At 46.1% G+C, this 14,502-nt stretch overlaps 3 protein-coding genes across 7 annotated transcripts in view; all 3 read right to left on the bottom strand.

The window, feature by feature from the left end:
* Positions 1-747, bottom strand: part of LOC105563073 (period circadian protein) — a 30,195-nt gene extending 29,448 nt beyond the window's left edge. For all 3 annotated transcript variants that reach the window (XM_012014367.1, XM_012014368.1, XM_012014369.1), the window contains exon 1: positions 430-747. In XM_012014367.1, the coding sequence (XP_011869757.1) occupies positions 430-512 (83 nt within the window). In that variant the 5' untranslated portion in view covers positions 513-747. The remainder of the gene's footprint in view (positions 1-429) is intronic.
* A 1,821-nt stretch (positions 748-2,568) lies between these two features.
* Positions 2,569-7,485, bottom strand: LOC105563072 (RNA-binding protein 45). Of its 2 annotated transcripts, none has more exons than XM_012014365.1 (6): positions 7,200-7,485; positions 6,895-7,009; positions 5,994-6,790; positions 5,686-5,915; positions 5,450-5,590; positions 2,569-5,196 (listed from the first exon to the last, which is right to left on the bottom strand). In XM_012014365.1, the coding sequence occupies exons 1-5, from the start codon at positions 7,396-7,398 to the stop codon at positions 5,477-5,479; spliced, it is 1,455 nt and encodes a 484-aa protein (XP_011869755.1). In that variant the 5' UTR covers positions 7,399-7,485; the 3' UTR covers positions 2,569-5,196; positions 5,450-5,476. The 2 variants fall into 2 exon arrangements, with proteins under 2 accessions (XP_011869755.1, XP_011869756.1); XM_012014366.1 differs by having other exon boundaries at positions 2,569-2,715.
* Positions 7,486-10,879: 3,394 nt separating this feature from the next.
* On the bottom strand, positions 10,880-14,090 carry LOC105563071 (6-phosphogluconate dehydrogenase, decarboxylating). 2 transcript variants are annotated; one of them, XM_012014364.1, is made up of 5 exons: positions 13,744-14,090; positions 13,328-13,551; positions 13,009-13,253; positions 12,302-12,927; positions 10,880-11,629 (listed from the first exon to the last, which is right to left on the bottom strand). In XM_012014364.1, the coding sequence occupies exons 1-5, from the start codon at positions 13,752-13,754 to the stop codon at positions 11,287-11,289; spliced, it is 1,449 nt and encodes a 482-aa protein (XP_011869754.1). In that variant the 5' UTR covers positions 13,755-14,090; the 3' UTR covers positions 10,880-11,286. The 2 variants fall into 2 exon arrangements, with proteins under 2 accessions (XP_011869754.1, XP_011869753.1); XM_012014363.1 differs by lacking the exon at positions 13,744-14,090 and having other exon boundaries at positions 13,328-13,637.
* Between the last annotated feature and the right edge of the window lie 412 nt (positions 14,091-14,502).

Genomic DNA, 14,502 nt, shown 5'->3' with positions numbered 1-14,502 from the left:
TATTAATTAACAGACTTTAACAGACCCCGCTATCCCATATTAGGATTCTATCTCATAACAGGGGGCTTTCTTCCATATTATAATATATTGTAAACACATGTCATTTACATTTGACGCATGTTTCTAATATTATATTTTTCCTAATTATCGCGTAACAAGATCTTTTAATCAACTGCAATCTCGCAAATACGTATTTCCCGACTACGCCTATCGATAAGACTGTGAAATGTTGACAAATTCAAAGGGGGAACCCAACTTCTTCCGTTTTTAATCTTCCGATTCGATTAATCCATAAACCGATTGAAGAAACGATCAGTTAGTGTCACCCAAAGACGTCAAGAAACCACAGCCGGTCAAAAGATAACAGCCACTTTGAATCTCAGCGTGCGAGAGGATTCCAAGATTCGGCAAGTCGCGGACTGCGCTTACCTGAGCTGCGACTGGCTGTTGCTGCAGGTGTTGGAGTATCCCGAGTCCGACACCTTGGCGTTCTTCACGGATACCTCCTCCATTCTGAGTTCCTTCCAAAATACGATTTTCGAAAAAAAAAATTTAAATGAGCTCAAAAAACCACCCCTGTCTCTCACCACGCGCACGCACTCGCGTCGAGTTCGCGACTCATCTCTCCCTTCGCCCTTCGTGAATTCTGATCGCGGATCGGACAGGAAAATCAACGTCGGCGGAGAGGAGGAGAAGGACAGCGTTTGCCAATGTTTCGCTCGAAGTGCGCGAGGACGACGGACGAGTCTGACGTTCGCCGGCTTCCGCGCGTGGACTGACTCGCCGGCCCGGCTCTCTCGGCCTAGACTCGATCCTCGCCGCGATAAGTCGGCCGCACGTTCTGAGACACGTGAGCGCCAGGGCCACCCGCGCCCACGTCTCGCCGCGGCAACCTATATCGAAGTTGCCGCCGGTGCCCCTCGTTCGCCTTATCACGATCGACGGCGACCGGCGGCGATCGAATTAGGGCCGCACGTTGCGCCGACGACTCTGACCCTCTCGCTCGACCTTTCGCACTTCGAAATTTTGGAGCGACGGAAAAGTACATTTTTTTTATTTTTCAATCGATCGTCGACGCCCGAAGAAAAGAACGATCGAAATCCGGTTACGGGGCTATCGGTTTTTTTTATTGATATTGATGTACGCGCTGAGTTTTTGATAAGAGGCAAATTTAAAAAGAACCAGGAGTAGAAAGTTACTTTTTAAAAGTAACTAGTTACCGAGTAAAAAAATGTAACTCGTTATAGTTACTGATTTTTAAAAGCAACTAGTTATTGTTACCGGTTATTTAAAAAATAACGATTCGTTACTCTTTTCGTTTTTTGAATTCTGAAACGAGATAGACAAACTAAAACATCTACTTTTGTAATAGGTTTTTTACTACCAAACATAATAATAAAACAATTTTTTAATTTTGAAGTTGTAAAATCATGAAAAATTTAAGGAGATAAATTTTGAAACGCTCAAAATGTAAATAAAAAATTGTGATTTCTATGAAAAGTATAAGCATAGCTAAAGAGTTTTTATTGTACTCTCAATTTTTCGTTTTTAATGCAATAATTTTAAACTTATCTTAAATACAACAGCCCATGATAATAATAGATTATGAATATCGATCGATGCCTGAAGATTAAATGTAAGAAAATATAGTTACATTTTATAACTAGGTTCGAAATACAAAAATTAATGATAAAAGTGACTTAAATTCGTTACAGTTACTAAAAAAAAAAGTAACTACGTTACCGTTACTTACAAAAGAAAAAAGTAATGTTGTTACCAATCCGTTACCAAAAAAAGTACCTTGTAACGGCGTTACAATTAACGCGTTGCTTCCATACCCTGAAAAGAACTGAAAAGATAAGATATCGAAAAGCGTCGGCGCATCGTCGTTTTTACTACTGCGCGCCACCGATGTCTGACATCGCGGCCACTACTACTGCGAGTCGCCTGTATTTGGGTTTACCTGTACTACTGCCGTGATTGACTTGATACTTATAAACTATTTACTAGAGGGATCTTCGGGGGTGTGGCCACTCCGTACGATGGTCTACTAAACCATTGAGTGAGATACCACGCATCGCTCTAGAGTCGCGCTGCTAGTAAACTATTCCTACTTTATTCAGTAAAATAGGTAAGCAAGAAAGATTTTGAACGTGGATCTAGATAGCTCAGTTGGAAGAGCATTCGCCCGGTACATAGAAGATCCCAGGTTCAATTATTTAAATTTATTTCAAAACTACGCGCCGTATCTTTTAATTCCCCGACTAACTTGGAGTCGATTTTACCTTAGCAAAAAATGTCGAGGGAGAGCATCGGTTATTTTGTGATTCATGTCTTATTCGTATTAAATTATATTAATACTTCCAACAATATTTTATGTAATATTTACGTCTCGAATTAATATTCTTTTACTGATAAGAGTAAGCTGAAAATAACGAGAGGTTTAAAGGTAAAAAAAGGCGATAAAAAGTTAATCGCTACTTTATTTGTTCAATGGAGGCATGTATTCAAAGGTGAAGGTTTATCCTGGAAAAGTAAATCAATTCACGCGCAAATGACACAACCAGCAACTGTGCGAAAAATATAATAATTTAATTTATTATGTAAAACTTTTTACCTCGTATATACAATCTCGTAGAAACATTATAATAATCTTACGTCGCTAGAAGTATCACAGTCTTCAGGTACAGTGCTTCATGGAATCCTCGCGGTATCCTGAAAGCGAGAAGAACACACGTTAGATTATCAGGGAGCACCAGTTCGATCAGTATCAATTAGACAAAATCGTACAATTCACCATTCGGCGGTAAATGATAAAGAAAAAATCAAGTGAAAGAGTCGGTGTTTTTGGGGTTTATTGCGTATTTCATGTGTATTTGATATCACCAAAGAAAACAAGTCACAGTTACAGTCCTCTGGGACACCATACGGTACGGTCAATACAGTGGGAGTCTAACGCACGGTGGTACAAAAATGTGTGTCCATCATAAAACGTTCAATGTTGTGCGTCGATCACTGGGATGTGTGACGAGGTTGTCTGATTTCGTAATGATGGATATCGGGTATCGGTTTTGCCGGGGATTGGTCTTTTCTTTTTCTTTCTTTCTTTCACCGTAAGCGACAAACTTATGCTTCTTTCCTCTGCCTCGTGCTTCTAACCAGTCTACATGCCAGTACATTTCATTCGTTTCTACATCAATTGCTTCCAAAACAAGATTTGCCCCAATACCAATCAGATGTTAACGTCGACGTATGATATCGAGTACTAACTTGTGTTAGTATCGTATTCTTGTTTTTCTTTATAAAAATTTTCCTAGCTGTGTATTAAAACTGAAAAAGTATCACCGAAGTTCTCTCGACAAGTTAAATTTCAAACGAACAAATAAATCGTTCGTTCTCAATCAAAATGTTGTTTATATGTACCAAAACCTCTTTTGAAAAGTAAAAATTGCAGCTTAAATTGTTATTAAAAAATTTCACTGGTCATGTGCGTAAAAGACGCGATTTTACCAAATGTTTCACAATTTTATTGCAAAGCATCGATAAATTAAAATATCTCATTACAAACACGAGTTAAACGATATGACAAAAATAGATGGTATAATATATTTGATCAAACAATTTTATCTTATCACCGCAAGACAGAATAAAATTTCCATTGTCTCAATAATGCACTTGTTTTGGAATTAGTTTTCGGAATTAGTCCGCAATAATTTCAACTTATCGTAAAAGTTGTCAATGGAGTACAAATTACTTTCCTTCCTCTCTGCACGCAATATAACTATAAAAGAAAAGTACAGAAATTTAATCATAAATAAAAGGTCTCTTTGCTAAACCTAAGGCATAAGTTATACCTAAAAGCCTATGCGAACGGATAGTCCAAGTCGACGATTGTCCTCACGGACCTCTCACAGAGTCAGTTTAATGTTCGATTTAAAGAGACTTCTTGCTCAAACACTTCGAACAATTCACCGTTTGAAAGTATCAGTAATGAGAATAATTATAATTTCAGAAAAATGTGCAAAGCAAGAAATTAAAAGGGTCAATATTTACCCTTGCTCAGCACCCGCCAATCGACTTCCGTTTGACCTTGATATGGACTTTGACCACTAAGGAGGTCAAGGTCATTGCCCAGTCCCGTCGCTCATTGTTTGTTAAAAAGTTATGAAGAAAAGAAGTTTCATAAATGCTGTGTAGTTTGCGACCAGACATGATTTGGGTAGAGTTATATCTTAACGAAGTGGAGCCCTCCCGAAGGGGTGACGGAACATACTGTCTCCACGTATGTACTTTCGCCGTTGTACTGTTCCACGTGTGTTTGCGATTTTCATTCGGGTTCACGTGGAAAGTCGCAATATGTGGATAACCCATGTGGATCAGTACAACGGCGGAAGTACATGCGTGGAGACAGTATGAACTATTCGCGCGAGGCAAATTCCATCTCCGATCATCCTTTATATACAAAGCAAACCTATTTCCATCATCATAGGATTGCGCGTGGATCATTCCAACTTTCCAATGGTAGAGAATTACATAGCGTTTATGAAACTTCTTTTCTTCATAACTTTTTAACCAACAATGAGCGACGGAATTGAGCAATGGCGTTGACCTCCTTAGTGGTCAACATCAAGATGAAACGGAAGTCGATTGGCAGGTGCTAAGTAAGGGTAAATGCCATTAAAAGATTAGAGAAGGATAAAAATAAATATTAGCCGTGTATATGCGAGAACCAGTCGAGGAAACAAGTCGATCCGTGCACCTCGTCCATGTGTTCGCGCTTCGCTTCCTCCGAGCCTCACAAAGCCCGAAGAAAGGTGTACACTTTCCGTATTTTTGGATGTGAAGAAGGGCGCTCTTTATACAGGTGCAAAGCGAGCAAGCACTCAACGATATCGGCCGTTCGCACAGGCCTCTTAAAGTAACAGAAACACGGGTCGTCCGCGCGCGCAGCGTATCGTGTGTGAACGGACGTGTAAGAGGATAAAAAGTAACAGTAGTATAGTAGAGTAGCAGTTAAAGGTTTCAGTAACGTAGAGAGTTGCAGCTGCGCGAACGTAAGCGAACAGTTAAATATATATAGGTAGGTAGTTGGAGTAGTTTTCCCTGGATGCAGGCCCTTGATGTGGTCAAGTGAGTAGTAGTCTTTAAATTCGTCTCTTTTTGTTGCGTGCGTCCGGCTTGTGTATACCAGTCAGTCTGTGAAGACAAACAGCAAAAATTACATTTTCTCCTGCCGTTTTTTCCCCCCCTGCCCGAGGAGGAGGAAGAGGAGGAGGAGGTAGAAAGAGAGAGATAAAGAGATAAGAGAGAGAGAGAGAGAGAGAGAGAGAGAGAAAAAGAGAGAGTGATAGCGTCGGCAAAACAACGTCTCGGGGTGTACTACAACTATTACAGAGAAACGCCTTTCTTTTCCTTCGCGCCACACTAACGCTACTAGTCTACTACTTACGAGATACGCATTTTAATTAAAACACGTTTAGTTCTCGTCCTCGTCCATTCGTAATCGTTTCCGCCGGTCCTCGCCGACGTTTCGTTCCTCCGCCTCCAGCACCTTCAACCGCGAGCCACAGATCTCTTGACCGTGCAGGACCTAGGAGCGCATTTTGAATTTAGAAATCGGCGGGACGTGTCTCGAATGCGAATGCCCCTCTGCCGCCTGCGTGAGAAAAAGGGAAGCCGCCGTACCTCAATGGCCTCGTTCGCGCTACTGACGCTGGCGTATTTCGCGTACCCGCAATTCTTGCCGGGTAACATATATACATCTATAAGGTTGCCAAATCGACAGAACGCATCCTTCATGGCGTAGATAGGCGGCACCGGCGGGCCGCACACGATGAAACACCGCTTGGCGACCTCGGCGTCTATACTCGCCATCGGCTGCACCGGTGGCAGCTTCACGGATATGTGATCTAAGCCTGAAGTGAGAAATGCAGCTGAAACCTGGCGCAACGCGTCGCCTCCCCGCGCGCCGTATCGTCGCACGTTTTACTCACTCGGTGCCGTCAGACCCGCCGCTTGAATCAACGACGTAGCTTGAGCAATGGTCTCCGCCAAGTGCGCCAGGTCCGTCCTCGCGCTGGCGACGCTGCCCGCCGCGGAGCCGCCGGGCTTCGACGTGCTCTTGGGCGGCGCGCTCGTCAAGTCCGGCTTGACGATCATCCGATGCCCGGGCGGGTACTCGAAACCGTGGAACTTTTCGCGCGCGTACGCCGCCGCGCTCGGATTGTTGTACACCACCACGGCCTGTCCGCGCGGCATCCGGTATCTCACGTCCGTCTTCAAGTGGCAGAAGTCCAGCCCGGGCACTATGTCGAACAGCTTCCACAGCTGGTCCTGATTGAGGGCCGGGTGCGCGATCACCTGCAGACGCGTGTAGCCCTCCGAGTTGGAGTAGTTGGTGGCGATCTCTAGGCTGATGCTGCTCTTGCCGAAGTTGGAGGAGCCATAGCTGCCGCTGGTGCCGTCGTACGTGGCGCCGGACAGGCCGTTGTTGTACTTGGCGTCGTTGTGATCGGGCTTGGGCTTCTTCGGCTCGGCGAACACCGCCTTGTACTTCCTGTCGCACTCCTCGAACGCCCGCGCCGCGCTCGACACCTTCTTGAACTTGACGTAGCCGAAGCCCTTGGACTCGTTGGTCGACCGGTCCTTGACGACGGTCGCGTACTCGATCGCCCCGAACATGGAGAATTCCTGTTGCAGCTCGCTGTCACTCATTGTCTTCGGTAGGACACAGAACAAGCGCACCCACCTCTCCTCTTCGTTCGTCTCGCGCACGGAGCCCTGATCCCGGCTGCGAACAGTCGCCGGAAAGGAAACGCCGATTAGACACGGATATCAAACGAGGGGAGAGGGAGGAGAAAAAGTTAAATGACACTTGGCGTGGTTGGAGCTTACTTCGAGGCGATCATCACTTTGATCGGTCTGCCGACGGAGCCCAGCATCTTGCCGTTCATCTCCTCGAGCGCGAACGCCGCCTCCGACGTCTTGGAGAACTTGATGTACGTGACACCTGGGGGGCAAACGTCAACGGCATTAGGCGGGGGGGTCGGGCACCACGCCGGCGTGTGCGCCGGAAGGGAAAGGCACCCTTTCCCAGGGGGGGGGGGGGGATAAACGAGCGGCGTTAAGAGGGAAAAGCGGAACGTGCGTCGCGTATCGATCTTGGGCTGTTTACCCGCGCGGGCCAGCGGCGGCATCACCTTTATTCTCGCCCGTGTTACGATCCTTAACCACCCAGATGTCCTCGATCTTGCCGAACTTCTCGAACGCCTTCCTGAGGTCATCCTCCTCGAGGCTCTTGTGACAGATGACGAAGAGCCGCGAGTTCGGCGGATCGTCGTTCTTCGAGCGCAGATCCGTCTGCGAGTAATAAGAGTCTCGTTCCCTGTGGTCGGCCATCTTACAAATGGACGCGGAACGCTAACGCCGCTACGGCAAGCGCGGACCGTCTACCGCCGTCCGTCCGTCGTCCGCTCCGCGGGCCCTCGCGATCGCGCTACGCGCCGAGAGAGACGCGTCGGCCCGCCGGCGGAGGGGTGGCCCTCCCTCCGCCGTCTCCCTCTCCCTCCCCCCCCCCGGCGGATAATACGCGCGCGGCGGAGGAACAAAATTGCGAGCGGCCGATGCGCCATTTTTTTTTTAGCAAATGTTCAATTTTCATCCTCGCTCGTTCGCGCGAGACCACCGGTTTGATTCCCCGGCGAAGATATTTTCTCAACTTTCAACGTAAGTTTCGGAATTTTTCGCATTTCCTGTAAAGTTTCGCGTACGTTTTCAGATTTTTTTTTATACACAAATTGAAACACTTTTCAGAAGCACCGGGAAAGTTTCCCAGCGAACGCCAAAGCGACGGTATCCCAGATAGCAGGACGCGCTCCCGTGAACATTTGAAGAATGTTCTTCAAGAATATTTGGAATATTCCATAGGTCATTCTTATATATTTCTCCTATGTTCGTGGAACGTTCGAACTGGCACTACTATAAATCTTTTTCGAGCGTGAATAGAATAATCTATCGAATATGGCGTGTCGGTTATATATGGCGTGATCACAGGTTTCACTGCCTTTTGCATAAGATAAGTGTATTACACAATGAACAATGTGCAATACATAAACTCGACGAATATTCGAAAAAACGTTCTTCTTTGTTATGAGTATACGATTTCTAATTGGTTAACAATCAACCAGAAAATGAAAAACCGGGCCTAACAGAGGGAGGTAAATTAAAAGTTAAAAGTTGCCGATAAAACGCAGCTAAATTCAGTTAAAAGTTAACAGTCTATAATGTAACTAAATTAAGTTAAGATTATTTAACTTTTTTACTTAAACAACTAATTTTTAACTCGGTCCTTCAAGATATAAATCAATTTGAAACTTAAACGCCAGTTTAGGACCTGGCACAGGTGGAGGTGGCCAAGTAAATTTTTAACTTAACTTTTATCTTTTTAACTAGACACTACCCAACCCTGCTTCTATCTCAGGATGTTCACATATACGAAAAATTCTAAGAAAAGAAGCGGGCTTTCTTAGTATTTCTGAAAAGTGATAAAACGAAGACTTGTCATAATTTGAAGAAAAATACAGAATGCGTAAAATGGAGATCTCGATAAGTTTGGATCGATACTTCAGTACATTAGACAATGTTAAGTGACGGTATTGGCAAAACGCGAATTTTACGTCTTATTAGTCAACTTGTCGAGTTCTATCAGTCTTTTGTGTCTGTACGTAGTTTTGCAGATCTACAATAATTAATAATTCATACTTCTAAGCTACAAATTATTTGTCTTCTCCCGAGGAACGCTAGTATAAGAGAACATTGTTCGGTGGAAGAGCCAACTGAGAAAGGTCGAAGTACAGGTAATTTGCGGCGCCGACGTTGAAGAGAGAAACTTTCGAATGACTCCCCTGTAAAATTCAGGTCTTGTGATTCGACGCAATTTACCTCCGAGGCACTGATACGGTTCGTTGGTTGCAATCATGATTATAATGATGATGAGCGCTAGAAAAATGTACGACGGCTCACCGTGGAGGCCTACAAAAAATTAAATTTTACTTCTCTGTTCGTTACGATCATTAGAGAAGTTGAGGGGCAAACCTTGACGTATCTCGATAGGTCCATCAAACAGAGACAAAAGAGATACGTTCTCTTCGAACTGCGTGATATATCAGACCCGCGGAAACGAGACGGGTATGCATCTGAGATTTGGAGGAGAAAGAAGAAGGGAGGGAAAGAGAACCGTAAAAAAGTGCAGCCGGCTTGGACTCGCGTGCTCGCGCCTGACATTTAACATTAAACATGACATGGCGATTCGGAATTTTGTCTGCCTCGCGATCCCGGAGGGGAAGAGAGCCGCGCTCTCTAAAGTTCAAAGGGAAGACAGTCAATGGGAGAGTCGATCGCCGATTTTAACCGCCGGCGACCAAACGCGTTCCCGACGCGTTGCAAAACGAGATACGATCGGTGATTCTTGCATGGAGGTTTCTCTCCCTCGCGGAGTTGCGCGGCGAATTGCGATTCAACTATTTCCATCGTTCCTCCGTATTTTTGGAATTTAACGGACAAGTTCTCGCTGGCCGCGTTCAGCAGAAAAGGCTGCTTTGCAACTGTTGTAAAAATCCTGAATCCAATTGGCGCGTGCTCTTAATTATGGCGGAATCTAAGCGTATACTTCAATCAAATTTACGAATTTTCCGACTGTTGCAAAGCAGTTTTTTTTCTGCTGAACGCAGTCATTATTTACACCGCCGTGTCACATGCTTATGTAATCGAAATACAAATAAAAGTATAAGCGTGTAAATGCACGTAATCGCGTTTATGCTACTCGTATAGATACAAATTATTAGTTTTATTTGTATTTCAATATATGTATATAATATGTAAAATTATACCCCGAGCACATTATGCGCATACACGCGCGCGACCTCGTCGTTAAATAAAAATGTGGCTAATAATATATTCCCTGCAAAAAAGCGCGCCGTGTCAAAGGAAGACTCGAGGTCAACCGGCCGTGTTCAAAAACAAAAACTACCGTGTTAAAAAAAGATTGCGTATATTTAGACTGCGAATTAATAATTCATTGAATCGTGAGTCAGTTGAAGCGTCGAGGCGCGGTAATCATTTCGACGTAGGTTTCGCGAAGGCGCGAGCAGCGTTATCGCGCAACGACGACGACGACGAGGCTCCACGGTCTCGAAGCCGGCTGCGAATTTCCCCGTCGCTCGAAATCGGCGTTACGCCCGAGAGCGCGCGCGCGAAAAATCGGTTTGCGCAAAACTCGCATCCCGAGAGCTGCCCGCGCCGCCGTTTTGCAAGCCGACGGGGAAAACGTCGGCGGAACGATTGAAAGTGTCATGCTCCAATATTTTCGCGTGCGCGCGTTACTCTCCGCAGGAAGAGAAATGCGGTAATGACGAGCCCGCAGCCGCGGCATAATCGGCGTTTCACTAGCCGCGAGCCCCGCGCGTCTCTCCCCGTTCTCTCTCTCTCTCTCGCCATCTCCCCCATCTCCGTGATTCCCGCGTCGTTCTCCGAGAGACGCGCCCGCCGGCGGTTCCGCCTCGTGTCACCTGAATGGTCAATGAAAGAGGGACAGAGTCCGCGAGCGCTGTGTTTGCTCGACTCGACGATGCATAATTTCGCTAAGTCGTATACGAGTCGCTCGCTACGCCGACGACTACAACCAGGCGACGTAACTCTTGCCGGTTTACGTAACTTCTCCCTACTTCTCCAAATCGTCGTTTCCTAAAATACACGTACAACCCGCGTGGAACGTGCGTCGCGCGCGTACGAAAGTCGTAATCTCCACGGGAAATAAACGTCGCACTTGGCGACGTAAGAGTATTCTACGGGGAAATCTCTAGAAAAAAAAGAAGATGTCTTATTTATTCTCATTCGTATACGTATATTTCTTTCCGCTAAACTTTCACGTATATGATTGCTAGTATCTATTAAAATATATACCTCTCTTTTATCACAGGCCCCTCCGATCTTTTCTATTTTTACGCTTATTTATGAAAATATACGTTTGTCAAGTCGAAAATCGAAATCGAAAACTATCTGAAATGAGAGAATGCAAAATACCTTTTATTGACAATGTTTCGTCGTATGCGATTTCTTTCAATTATAGGACATTGTCATGCCAAGCCGTTTCTTCGTCATGTCATAGCCACGTAACTGTTACTTTAAATTATTACAAGTGGCAATTAATTATGTGTATCTATCACACTGCGCATTGTCGCATTTTTTAGCTATTAGTTTGCACATTATCGGTCGATGCGCCTCGTGAGTTTACGCGTCGTACGTGGAAGCGGATATTTTCCCGCCGTGTCCGGTCCAATTCGTGTGAACGAACTTGCCCTCCTGACCGAGCAGCTCGTACGTGTGAGCGCCGAAGTAATCCCGTTGGGCCTGCAGCAGATTCGCCGGTAGGCAGGCGGTCCTGAATCCGTCGTAGAAGGCCAGGGCCGTCGACAGGGCAGGAGTCGGTATACCAATCGTCACGGCGATGCTCACCACTATCCTAGCACTCCGGTGGCAATCGTCCATGGCCTTGGCGAAGAAGTCGTCCAGCAGTAGGTTGGACAACTTCGGATTTTTGTCATACGCCGATTTTATGTTTCCCAGGAATGCGCTGCAAGGAAGTCACACGAATACTCAAGTACAATGACAAGGGACATCCTTGCGGATGCTTTGACGCGCAATCTAGTTAGTGTTCGCGACGTTAGTTAGACACTTTTGTTATGTACGGTCATGGCCAGAAAGGTTGTTCGAGATATTCCTATGTTTCATCGCAAAGATATTCGTACACAACATTTATTTGCTCTAATAATGCATCACTGCGCACACCCGTGAGTAAAAGCTCTAATCTCTCGCATAATAGACTGGACTTCCGAAATTTCATCGTAAAACGTTGGACAGCCTATCTGACCACGACTGTACGTTATAATTTAATTTTGTCTATTTAGTTTAATTTTACATTTGATCAATGAAGCATTAACGATAACGTAATTATACTACGTTTTTATCTATCCTCGTGTACACCACGTTTTTATACAAAGCGAACGATAACTCACTTAACCGGCATATAAAAAAAACCGAGAGCTCTTTACAAGTTTCCCGTGTGCGACACTAGATATAAAATGCCCCCGAGAAACATTCTACAGCCTTGACACTTATATTTCTTTGCCACGCGCTTTAAAAGGAGATGTAGGTCGATCGTGAAAAGGATTGACGTGGCGCTGACGTAACTAGACGAATTTGAGAGCCGTATGAAGCTCTCGCACCAAGTTTAAGGCCGTCCTACCTCCTTATGATACATCCACCCCGCCACATCAACGCTATTCCACCGTAATTCAGGTTCCAGTTGTGGACCTTGGCGGCTTCTCTCAACAGCATGAAGCCTTGCGCGTACGAGATAATTTTCGCGGTGTACAGAGCCTTCCTCAGATTCTTGAGGAACTCTTGCTTGTCGCCCTGGTACAACAGGTCCGGGCCCGACAGGACCTCGCTCGCCTCCACGCGCTCGCTCTTCAGCGCGGACAGGCATCGGGAGAAGACCGACTCGCCGATCAGCGTGACCGGCACGCCGTAATCCAGCGCGGCGACCGCCGTCCACTTGCCGGTGCCCTTCTGGCCGGCGGTGTCCCGGATTCGCTGGAGCAGGTAGCCCCCCTCGTCCTGGTACTTGAGGATGTCGCGCGTGATCTCGATCAGAAACGAATTCAGCTCGCCCTTGTTCCACTCGTCGAACACCGCGCTCATCTCCTCCTGCGTGAGCCGCATGCCACTTCGCATCAGGTGATAAGCCTCGCAGATGATCTGCATGTCGCCGTACTCGATGCCGTTGTGCACCATCTTGACGAAGTGTCCCGCGCCGGTCTCGCCCACCCAGTCGCAGCACGGCTCGCCGTCAGCTTTCGCGCATATCGACTGAAAGGCATTGCGATTTTACAGACCGTGCGTTTCTCGTAACTTCTCGATAGACAATGATAGGTTGGCGTGTTGCCGTACTTGGAAGATAGGTTTGATATGCGGCCACGCTTTGGGATTACCGCCGGGCATCAAGGAGGGTCCGTGTCTCGCGCCGTCCTCTCCCCCGCTGACTCCGCTGCCGACGAAGAGAATCCCTTTCCGTTCGAGATCCTTGGTGCGTCTCTCGGTGTCTTGATACTCCGAGTTGCCACCGTCGATGATAATGTCCCCGGGAGAGAGAAGGGGCACCAATTGCTCGATAAAGGCGTCCACTGCTGCGCCAGCTATTGACAAAAGTAAATTGTATTATTATCATAGTTGTGGACCTTTAATCTCGGTAATGAGGGGAAGAGCTTGCCTTTGACCAGCATCATCACTTTCCTCGGGCTCTTCAACGTGCCGACCATCTCCTTCAGACTGTAAGCGCCGATAACATTCGTGCCCTTGGCTTCGTTCTCGAGAAAAGCCTTGACTTTGTCCACCGTGCGGTTGTACGCGCACACGACGAAACCGTGATCGTTCATGTTTAGAATTAGATTCTGCCCCATGACCGCCAGGCCGATGAGGGCGATATCCGCCACCCTGGAAAGCATGAAGAATTCATGCAAAATCGAGCAGAAGAAAAACCAAATCCCACCTTCTTCTCTTCGCATCCACGTGTACTGTTATATTCGCTATTAGACATGTCATTTACAAATGACAGATCATGCATGGTTTCTGCTAGCGTCTCTGCCCTGAAGAAACTTGATGCAAATGTGGAGAAGGAATACTCACGGGGTGCTCATGTCTGTGGACGGATCGTAGAGAAATCTGGCTGGATATATTCGCGAGACTTGCCGCAACGAATGTCGCGGGAGCAACAAGCAACAAGTGGTCGAGTCAAAGCTCTCGCGTCGTCGAAGGACGTGCCGGTTCGAGCGACGTGCCCGACAGGCTCGACAGCGTCAGCCGACGTGCTATAAGCCAATCGCGTTGCGCTACGCGCGAGAACACGTCGACCATTGCAGAATGCAGACCGTCTTGTGAGATAACGATGATGCAGCATTAACACGCACGCCGCTGCGACACGGACGACTTATCTAATCTGCGGTTTCGTAGTCGCATGCCGAACGTTCCTCAGGAACATTTCAAGTGTGTGAACAATAGTCGAAATGTAACAGAATGTTTCGTTCCAAAGCAGCAAAAATAATCCTCCACTGTAATAGTCTTACCTATCTCTCAAATTTCCTTGTATTTTTGGAAAAATTCTTGAAAATGCTGAAAAATTCTTGGAAATTTAGATAGTGCCACCTCTTTGCTGGTCATGTTCTCCTGATACTTTGCCAGTTTTCGCGATTTGAAGTCTGAAATTCTCGGAATTCCAAATCTTGAAAATACTGAAAAATTCTTGGAATTGTAAATAGTGCCACTTCTTTGCTGATCATGTTCTCTTGATACTTTGCCAGTTTTCTCGATTCTCGATTTTCGCGATTTGAATTTGGAAATTCTCGGAAATCCAATTCTTGGAATTTTTGATAGTGCCACCTCTTTGCT

The sequence above is a fragment of the Vollenhovia emeryi genome, unplaced genomic scaffold (assembly GCF_000949405.1).
Source record: "Vollenhovia emeryi isolate VEMERY1.0 unplaced genomic scaffold, V.emery_V1.0 DF939180.1, whole genome shotgun sequence".
NCBI classification, from domain to species: Eukaryota; Metazoa; Arthropoda; class Insecta; order Hymenoptera; family Formicidae; genus Vollenhovia; species Vollenhovia emeryi.
The sequence above is the reverse complement of the archived record's forward strand: the minus strand, read 5'-3'. Positions and strand labels throughout refer to the sequence as shown.